The sequence below is a fragment of the Betta splendens genome, chromosome 7, assembly GCF_900634795.4.
Source record: "Betta splendens chromosome 7, fBetSpl5.4, whole genome shotgun sequence".
Lineage (NCBI taxonomy): Eukaryota > Metazoa > Chordata > Actinopteri > Anabantiformes > Osphronemidae > Betta > Betta splendens.
The window spans coordinates 13,512,066-13,523,130 of record NC_040887.2 but is presented as its reverse complement, the minus strand read 5'-3'; the positions used below and the strand labels follow the sequence as shown (position 1 = coordinate 13,523,130).

The 11,065-nt window shown below is 43.1% G+C and overlaps 1 protein-coding gene across 1 annotated transcript; it reads left to right on the top strand.

Annotated features, from left to right (window-relative positions):
- si:rp71-17i16.5 (phosphatidylinositol 4,5-bisphosphate 3-kinase catalytic subunit gamma isoform) lies at window positions 1–9,621 on the top strand. Its single transcript, XM_029157468.3, has 13 exons — window positions 1–150; window positions 226–465; window positions 3,468–4,582; window positions 4,691–5,321; window positions 5,690–5,755; window positions 6,162–6,381; window positions 7,068–7,162; window positions 7,821–7,964; window positions 8,054–8,144; window positions 8,229–8,359; window positions 8,692–8,803; window positions 8,887–9,035; window positions 9,190–9,621. Exons 1-13 carry the CDS (start codon window positions 49–51, stop codon window positions 9,445–9,447), a joined length of 3,354 nt encoding a protein of 1,117 aa, XP_029013301.1. The 5' UTR covers window positions 1–48; the 3' UTR covers window positions 9,448–9,621.
- Window positions 9,622–11,065: the final 1,444 nt, after the last annotated feature.

The window sequence follows — 11,065 nt, the reverse complement described above, 5'->3', positions numbered from 1 at the left end:
TTGTTCGTGTTTTCTCCTGTTAGTGTTTGCCTCCTGACATAAAAAAGAATGAGGAAGAGCCAGTGGAGTCACATAGGAACCTGTCAACTTACACCGTCAGACCAGAGCAGACTCTCACACAGGATCCACCACAGAAAGAAACCAAGCATTGTAAGATTTGTTGTTCATTGTGGCACTAATGTGTGTGCTTTGTCGTCTCCCATTACCATAGTGTTTCTCTTACAGGTCCAGATCAATGTGAACATGCTGTCGCCTCAGAGTCTTCATCCATATCGCTCACAACGTCTGTCTGGGACGTCGCCCGGCAGCTGCTCTGACAACATCCTGAAGTTTATCTGTGAGCTTAAGCATGACCACAAATCGGAAAACGAGGACTTCAGGAACAGTGTAAAGTGCAAGTCGGTGTCCGTCGTCCTCCATGCTCAGTGCAGCGTCTACCAGCTGCGGCTGCGCATCTATATGCAGGTGGGCACCAGTCGTTGATGCTATATTGTCTGGTGATTGATTTCCCTTCTGAGGCCATTTGAGCACCGTCAGGAGCACTTAGATAAATAGCTGCTGAAAGATTTTTCATGATGACACAGTGAACATAAAAACCTAAAATCTGTCATGCACCTAATGTTTTCTGATCCATTAGTGTTTCCATAGTTTCCATTGCTTCTGTTTCCATTAGTGGCTTACTTGCATTTAAGTCTGCGTTGACTTTTGACAATAATATTCTCTGGTTTGATTAGACCTTTAACCCTTAGTGTAGAAATCCTCTGGTGAGCACAATTATGGACAAATGCAATTAAATGAATCAGTTGTAAATGTTTTTTTACATATTCATTGCATGCAAAAAGTTATTTTCACATTACGACTCATTAAATGTACACTGATAAAAATAACCTGCATAACCTGCTAAAATGTAGATAACCTTTTGCTTCAAATTTTATGTAGTTTATGTAGTTTCTCATTATAAGAAAACCTCACAAATTTTCAATGGGGTTGACCCAAACAATGTCAGGTAGTATTTAGGAATGAAGGGACACTCAGATTCCTCCAGAGAAATTATCTTTTTTTTCTACAAAATAAAAGGATTGGGGAAATGTGTGGGGGTAATAACATAACTGTCAATTAGTTTTTAAATAGTCATAATTAACCCTTCAAAGGCAAAAACAGTGCAGTTAAAGCTAATAAATTGCATTGGTGCTTTTATTATGAAAGGACTTAGGGGAAGCATGTGTGGGTAATTACTAAACTGTTAATCTATCTTTAAATAGTCATAATTACCCAGCCAAAAGCAGAAATATTGCTATTAAAGCTAATTATTTGTCTTGGTGCTTTTATTTTGAAAGGATTTAGAGGAAGTGTGTGTTTAATTACTACACAATCCAATGGTGTAGTATACTAATCAGTAATAAGCATGGAAATGCTGTGTACACTGAGCATCAGGAGTTTGACCTGTCATTCTGCAGGAACAACTGGAGTTAATTTTATGTTTGAGAACTAAAGCTTGTAGCCACAGTCGTGATTTCAAAATGTGTCACCGTCAGCGTTTTTCCGCAGACGTTTCGTGGAAATAATCATTAGAGTCTATGGGGGAAATTCACAATCTCTCTGCGCTTTGAGGTCGAAAGCGACTAAATTATAGGTCTGAGGGTAAAGCCGGACACATCATAAGAAAAAGGACAAGTATGACTACGAGTTAAAGACAGAAGTTCTGTCTTTAGAAAAACGAGCCCTCGCACTCTAGCTTTGACATCACACACTCTACCTCACGCAATACACACTAATGGAAAAGCTAAAAAATTAACAAAGAACACACAATATTTAAATGCTCACAAGTTGAAAAGTATAGAAAATACGAGGACGCTGATTTACACAGATAAAGTCGAAAGATTATAGACACTTTTGAAGTTAAAATAACATTTCCATCCAAAGTATGACAATGACAGATGCTGATGAAAAGACAGAAGTTGACAAAAAGTTGAACGATGATTCCCATAGACGACCAAAAAACGATGAAAAAAGTTGAATAACATTAAAAGTTTAATAGGTGAAAACATAAAACGTAATAGCCCCTAAAGCCCTGTTGCCAGCTCTCCCACTAACTAGTGCTACAACAGTCAGGCTGAGAGGGGGCGGGGCTAAGCGGTAGGTAGATCCATTGATCCATGACCATTTTCAGCCACAACACATATTACTTCCGTTTTCCCGGTTTTCTCACACAGACCATCAATGTTAAATGTTGTTGCACATTTATGCTGATAAAATGTATTTATTTAGTATACATTTATTCTATATATAAATGTATACACACATAACACAACTTAACTATTAACGGTTTAGTATCACTTTAACTTTCACATTAGATGAAAGATATAAGATTATGAAATTCAAAAATGCTGAAAAAGTCATGTACCAACGCTCAGCCAAGAAGGAAAACTCACGTACAAACTGAGCAGTAGTAATGTAAAGCTTTGACACAGTTGGATATGATTTAATGACCATTTTCCATTTAATTAATACAGTACACAGTGCTACCGTACAGCACCACATGCCACAAACAGCGCTTCTACTTAAACGTCATGTTCTCAGCAATTGTGATCACTGACTGTAACACATTCCTGACGCACGTAAATTTCACCAGTGGTAGTTAAAGTACCTGGTTTAGGAGCAAATGTCTCTTTAGCACTTTATCAACGTTCTTTCTTACTGTGGCGGCTACTCTCTCTCTCTCTCTCTCTCTCTCTCTCTCTCTCTCTCTCTCTCTCTCTCTCTCTCTCTCTCTCTCTCTCTCTCTCTTTCTCTTCGTATAACCTCCAGGCAATACAAACAGTCACATGACAAAGGGAAACATTTTCTGAAATAATATATAAATTAAACTTTTACATCCATGTTTGTCACAATATTGCAAGTTTCTTTGAATAAGTTGAACAAATATAATAACAAATAATTTGAATCTTATTCTGACTTAAGCTGACAAAGAAATAAATACTGAAGGTCCTTGAGGGCCAGTGTCCCTGCTAGTTTTCCAGCTCTCCCTGCTGATCCCCTTGAACCGCTAATTGACTTAACACACCTGATCAAGGTAATTGGCAGGCTCTGGGAAAGGGAGAGCTGGAAGACCAGCAAGGGATTGGGTTTGACACCCCTGTTTCGGTGTGTTTTAATGTCATCTACAGGTGCACAGAAAGCATGTATGGAAAAAGTGAAAAACACTGAATAAACAAATGTTTAGAAACTAACAAACACTTTATAATTGCTAAACTGGGCTAAAATATAAGGCGTAGAGTGAAAATAAATTAATAGCCACATAAGCGGGCTCACTAATTTTTTTTTATGTGGACTTACAAACTTGATTATTTTTTATTAAAAATACAGATTTATTTATGTTACATTTACATCATCCAAGAATAACCTTTTCAGTGTAGACTGATCAAAACATGGCTGACGTGTTTTACATTTTTTCTCTATGCCTCCAGGTTGAGGAAAAAAACTGCCATCCAGACCCTGTGGCAATACTTGATCCCGAGAAATACTTGCTGCTATACATGCGGGGAGATGACTGGTACGAAGCCTATGATGACTGTCAGGTGCTCAGGACGTTAGATATTCCGTGGTCACGTGATGATGCTCAATGCCTATGTGCTCACGTGGTGGTAAAGCCTGCGGAGGCAAGTAGCTCAGATGAGAACAAGACGCAACAGCAGCAAAGTCTGGCTTATTTGATCGGGTACGACCTGGAGAAGGAAGCCTCTGGACGACTTGGCGAACTCATGTTCACCCGCCGGAAGCTGGCATCGCCCAGAAGACAAGAGCTCAGAAAGCGGGATGACAAGCTGTACGCCACGGAGCCCTGGGTGACACGGGCCCCTTTTCCAACCGACCTGAAAGGCTGGCAAAACAGAAAGGTTCCCATCACCCTCCACTACATGAGCAAGATCAGCTTCAGCATACAGATCGATTTAAGTGCAACACCAGATGTTCTATTTAAGGTTTTTGAAAAGGTGGCGATCGACCACGGGATTGATCATGACAAGGACTTGGTGCTGAAGGTCACAGGGAGGGAGGAATTTGTATCCGGAGACCACCCACTGAGTGATTTCATCTGGGTTCGGCGGTGCTTGAAATCCAATCAAGACCTCCACCTGTCGGTGGTTCCCATGTCACTACTTGAAGATGAGAGCGTCACGTTGCTGGACTGGCCCCTTGTAGACGGTTTCATCGGTCAGTTCAGCTCCCACAGCGATCTTTGCCTGGAGGAAAAGGATTTGGACGACATCGTCATGATATCCCTGTGGGACTGCAACAGAAAACTCAGAGTCAAACTGCTCGGCTTCGACATCCCCAAACTTCCAAGCAAATGTCACGAGTTCGTATACGTGGAAGTCTCTATACTTTATGGCAACAAGGTTCTGTCTTCAGTTTCCTCCTCGGCCAAGGCCTTCACAGATGAAGTGCTGTGGAACGAGTGGCTGGAGTTCGATGTTCTCTTAAAGGACCTGCCACGTGGAGTCAAATTGGGTTTCACAATCAATGAAAGTGGTGGTGACGCCAAGGTGCTCTACTTTGTCAACCTCCTCCTCATTGATCACAGGTCAGTGATTAACTTGAGCAATGTTGCATAAAGACTTACTGCATAAAGACTGATGTTTTGGAAATGGCTTAAGCGTAGAGACTGACATGCATTTGTTCTGTCATGCAGATCCCTCCTCAGGCAGGGCCCCTACACCCTACACATGTGGTCTTACCTGACCTTGGAAGACGAATCCACCACCTACAAGGCCAACAAGCTGTCCTCTGCCACCAACCCCAATGTTGCTGAATCTATGGCCATCAGCATCCTTCTAGACCGCTACAGCTTCCCTGTGGTTCTCCCAAGCGGCCCTTGCAACTCCGAATTTCCTGACAGTCCCGCCTCCTCCCACTCTGAATCTATATCTCTTTCCTGCTATTCAGTCCCTTCCTCCCCCTCTTCGCCCCTTCCCACCCTCCTCAGAGCCCACTCTTCCTCTCCGCAGGGCTCGTCACCTGACACCGTAATCCTCCGGCCTCACTCCATGGGCATCAATGGCCACAAGGCTTGCCTCAAAAGCTGTCACTACGCCTCGAATCTACCCCACTTCCTGCGCAATGTCGACTGGATGAATCGCAAGGTGGTCGAGGACGTCCACTGGCTGCTGGAAAGCTGGGATGTGGACGAACTTGACATAGCAGTGGCTCTGGAGCTCCTAAGTATAGACTTTGCGGACGAGACTGTCCGACGCCTGGCGGTCCAGAGGCTGGAGAGCCTGTCTGATGATGACGTACTGAGGTATCTGCTGCAGCTGGTGCAGGTAGGCGTTTTATTCATCTACGCACATTATGCAAATGATGCCAGGTAATAGCATTTTAGTGAGTAAGCCCCAGTAGTTTTCAGCTTCAGCAAATTAATTGGATTCGTATTGCAGCCCATATCGTTCAGGTGTCAGTGAACCCATTGCTATGTTGAATTCTATGTATGATTCAGCTGACACTGAATACAGTAAGGATTAATTGACCTTCTTCGTGTAGGCGTACCGTAGGTTTTTTTTACTCAAAACAAATGTTACTTTCTGAGCATGCTTTAATTAACTAAAGGAGTGGAGAGGATTCCCTGAGGCTCATTGTGCAGATTCTTTATATTTCTCACATATTTTGCCCCCTTCCCTTTTTTTTCACACAGACCCTTAAGGTGGAGCCTTACCATGACAGTTTCCTTTCTCGGTACCTCATCCAAAGAGCTCTTCGGGTGAGATCTTCAAATTGATCTTCATTCGTGCAACAATTGTATTATGAAACTTTAACTAGTAATTAGATGTGTGTGTAGATGTGTTAGCATTCTTATGATTATTCTCCACTACCCTCTTGTACCTCTAACCATGACAGCGATCAAAGTCTGCAAAATAATTTCTCTCTGAGATGAATAAAGTTTTTTGAGTCTTGGATCTTGAAATGCAGCGTTATAACAGGCATTATTCTGGACACACATTCTAGAATAAGGAGGAATTCAGTGTTTATCTTTTGCAGCCATTTCTCCTTTTTAAAATAGTTCATTATTGTTCATTATTTTCCATTGGTTGATTCTCAGTGGAAGAACAGTTTTGTAAAATCAAGGATTTTATTAAATTCTGAAATTCTCATTGCTTCTTCGTCAGAGCAAACGAATCGGTCACTTCTTCTTCTGGTACGTGCGCAGTGAAGTGGCCGGCTGCCAGTACTTCCGCCAGCGCATGGCTGTCATACTGGAGGCCTACTTGCTGGGCTGTGGTCAGGCCATGTTCAACAACTTCACCCAGCAGGTCCAGGCTGTGCAGGCCCTGGAAGAAGTTGCCATAATAATGAAACAGATCTGCAAAGACGGCATCCCCCCAACAGGTGTGACATTTGACCCTTTGACTTGTCATATAACAAAAGAATTAAGCAGATCTCCACTGTAATTCATTTAATGTGATGAATATTATATATTTTATTCTAATTGGATGTTGGGCAGGGTTTTTGCTCACACATTTCTACTGTTAACCACGTAGAACACACTGTGGGAACAGATGACACAGTGCAGAGAACCATAATATAGAAATAATATGAATTCGTTTTAAAAACCAATAAAAAAGAGGCTAGACGACCGTGACATTCAATGTTAATAACAGTCATTAAACATAACACTGTTGAAGGCCACTCACTGTACATCCACATTAATAATAATGAATACTTAGCTGATGCTGTTATGACAGGAGGCTAGACTCGAGTGCTGAAGTCAAATATCTGAATCTAAAAGCGTGGCAGAAAATGGCTCCGTGGAATATCTATATTTATTTAATTAATAGAACAGCTGTTGGTAAAAAGAGTTATGACCAGTTCCACCCTGCGGACGCATACAGGACAGGTGGGGAATTACAAGCGATGGCATTAATTAACACGCAGCAAGAACTGATCAGTGGCTGCCAGTGAACAGCATGTGTAACCTGGTGCTAGATGCTCTCGTGCTGTAGCACCAGGCTCTCTCAGGAGAAACACACAATGTCGCCTCATGCTGATCAGCTTCTTGGTTTCTGTCGTTTTAGCTGCTCTAAGGCTTCAAGAGCTGCTCAGAACCTCCAAACTTCCAGATGAATTCCTGCTGCCCTTTGACCCGCGAGTCAAAGCCGGAAGGATCCTGGTAAGCTTTGCCGATGCCCTGCACGACTGTGCCAACAAATTGTGATTGTGTGTGTGTGAGTTTGAGGTGAGGTGAGGTTGGTACAGTACAGGTACCCTGTAAACGCCCCCTAGTACATTTTTAGTACAGGAGGTTGTGGATTGTCACAGTTTGAGCAGTTTCCTGTTTTATTTTAAAGGACTACCTGTTCTGTTCATTCCTCAGCTGTTTCACGTCATCACCAGTTGCCTGTAATCAGTAATCACTCTCCAGCATATAAGCTCCAGGTCTCACACTAGCCAGATTGTCGCGTGTAGTCACCACTTTTCACCATTGCCGTGTTTGCTTACATCGTATATCCTGTTCCTGATTCCTGCCTGCTCCTTGTCTGTGCCTCTGCCGTGATTACCTGGTGACAATCTTGCCTGTTTTGGACCTGAGCCTGCCTGTACCTTATTTGTACTGTCGCTGAGCCTTCCCGTGTATGACCCTGCCTGACTGGACCGTGATTGTATCGAATAAAGCCTGCTACCTTTCAACCTTGTCTGAAGCTGTGCATGTGGGTCCACAACTCTGTGGTTCTGACATAAATATTCAGATGCCAATATTAACGCAGTGCAGCTGATTTTTTAGCATTTGCATATGGCATTTTATCATGAATGTCTTTGTTCTCATGCAGCTGGAGAAATGTAAGGTGATGAACTCCAAGAAGAAGCCTCTGTGGCTGGAGTTCACGCCCATGCCTTCGCCCAACTCTGATACGCCCGTGGGCATAATCTTCAAACACGGAGACGACCTCAGACAGGACATGCTGGTCATTCAGGTCAGACATTTGGGATTTTCCTCCCCTTTATTCAATCAGATGTTTTTGTCTTAGTTCTACCATTGGATGACGTAATGTTTGCATTTAAGACACTGGTGGTGATGGAGGCAATCTGGCAGGAGAAATCACTTGAACTTTACCTTGTCCCATATGGCTGCATCTCCACCGGCTACAACATGGGTACCGACATCTACTCACTAACGTCACATAGTCGGACGCCCTGTAGAATTCAATGCCATGAATTGACCTAGGTTTCTTAAACAGGTATGATTGAGATTGTGAGAGATGCTTTGACTATTGCTGCACTGCAGATGAGCCACTGGGGAACATTTGGAGCCTTCAAGAATGAGGCTCTATGCGAGTGGCTCAAATCCAAGTGTCCACTGCAGGAAATGGTAAGTGAGAGGCAAGAGTCAAAGCTCTTAAGATAAGAATCTAAATAGACTCTCAGCATTGCAAAACCATGCAAGCAGAAGAAGTTTCCAGAGCCTGTACTGAAGCATAGGTTTATACTTCTACTTCATTAATCAGAAGCTAAGAACTAGCACATTATTGAAGCCTTCAGGCATTCTGATTTAAATGCTTTCTGCAAAGTGACAGAATACATTTATTTCAAGGACGTAATTGTAGTTTGTCGTCAGTTGCATTAAAGCAGATCTTTCCTGCTGTTTTAATTATATGCTCTTTTGTGCTATTACGCTGCCATGATGTCTCTCCTGATTTGTAGCACTACAGAACCATGGATAGGTTTGTGAAGTCCTGTGCTGGCTATTGTGTGGCCACTTACGTGTTGGGCATAGGAGATCGACACAACGACAACATCATGATCACAAATCAAGGTACACACCCCCAAACCTTCTTACCAGTTCTGCCTTTCCTGAAACGATGACTCTGACGCCTTCTCGTTCCTCTGCGCCATCAGGGAACCTGTTTCACATTGATTTTGGTCACATCCTGGGAAACAGGAAGTACTTCCTTGGCATCAGCAGAGAGCGCGTGCCGTTCGTCCTCACGCCTGACTTTATCTATGTCATGGGCAAAACTGACAGCCTCTGCTTCCAGCGGTTCCGGGTAGGAAATGTCTGCTTGAGTGCAAATTAACCCATGCTGTTATTTATAATTGCATTTTAATGGCACATCTTTATGAAAGACTAAATATGTCTGTATAATAAAATAATATAGCATATTTCAACTTTTGTAACACGCAAAATGACCTTTTCTTTAGGACACCTGCATCCAAGCCTACCTGTCCCTGCGCGCGCACTCCCGCCTGCTGATCACGCTCTTCAACCTCATGCTGCTGACGGGCATCCCAGAGCTGAGCGCTGCAGCGGACATGCTGTACCTGCGGGAGGCGCTGCAGGAGGACAGGAGCGAAGCCGAGGCCAAGGAGCATTTCCTCCAGCAAATCGCCGTGTGTGACGATAAAGCCTGGACCGTGCAGTTAAACTTCTGGGTCCACCTGACCGCGAACAAAAAGTAGATCGTTCCGTGTTTACAATGGGACAGATGCGAAAATGTTAAAAGATATTTGTGTTGTGTCCCTTCAACAAAAATACAGAATTAAAGGAATTCACAGTTTTTGCAAATTGTAATTATTAAAAGGAAATTTTTGATTCCCATCTTAATTAGCACTGAATAAAAACCTCTTCCATGATGCGTCATCTTTATGATAATGTGTTTATGCAACCGAGTTTCTACAAACACAGAAAGGAAGGTCGTGACCTTGAATTCCTACTGAAGCTGCACTTAGCCCACCAGCCTACTGTGATGTGTTTTATTATAAACCCATGATTAATCCATTAGACCCAGGTTGCTCGGTTACCAAACCAAAAGAGGAGCAAGCGCGTTTTAAAAAGCAAAGGGCGGCAGATGGGAGGAGGGAAGGTAGTCGTAGCCGAGTGGTAGCGTCTTCCTTCTGCTACCTGTACACTGTCCCTCACAGTAAATGAGCCAAACGATCACCAAGAAATTTACTGGTAGTTAACTTTCACTTAATTTTACAAGATAACTTGACTCTGCACAGCATATAGATACAATATGGAGGTGGTGTGCTAGAAGTGCTACACATCACTCTTGTCTTTTGTGCCTTCAAAGGTCTGTCTCACCCTGAGGTGCTCCTGCACAGCTCTACTTCTTTTGCATGAGTACACTTCTGCTAAAGGTGTAAAGACTGAGGTCTGACTGACAGCGCTCCAATAGGCCCGTTTTCAGTTACTGAGACTGTAGTCAAACAGAAGCTGAAAGTGGAGGCAAACGCAACCCTCTGTTGAATTAAAGCAAAAAAATACCTACAGGGTAAATCTCAGATAAACAGGTCTGTAGTAGCGGCAGCCTTTACGAGGAGGCACCTGAGGGCAGGTGTTTTCTCACCAGGTGGCAGACCTCTATCATTATGCGTAAAGCAGGGTCATGGAGGTAGGTGCATTTTGTTAATAAGATATTAAGAGCGGGTTCATACTCACGTGCAACTATTACAGAAAAAGACGTGCAGAAAATAAATGACTTTTGTTTGTTTTCCACTGAACATTTCCTGGTGTGTGTAGCACTCACACAATCACCTCTGCACAAATTACAGCCCTTTCGTCCAACTCTTTATCTACTGTACTTGTACTTGCCGTTTACTTTCATGTTTGTATTATAGGCAAACACAAAAGTGCACCAAATTGTTGATAATTACAAATTCCAGTCATTCTTGGGCCTCACTTTTGCTCAATCAATCAGCGCTGGCTCCCATCTCTCCCATATCATCATCTCATATCTATATCTACTATCATCAATAATCCAGCGTTGATGACATCAGACCCTCCTGTACTTGCTATGTGACTGTGTTGTGTTGTGCTGCTTGGCGACACGTGATGCACATCGCTTGACTTGGCTGGCACCACATAATGAGCTCGGTCATCGTGTCCTGATACTGCCCAGGTTACAACTGCTGCCAGCGATGAGCTGTGCATTAGGAGTTGGGATCCTTTGTGTGTGTGTGTGTGTGTGTGTGTGTGTGTGTGTGTGTGCCGCCGTACGCTGCTTATATGTTGTATTCTGTATTCAATGCCGGCACATGCAGCAGGGACTCTGGGACCACACGCTGAGCTAAATGT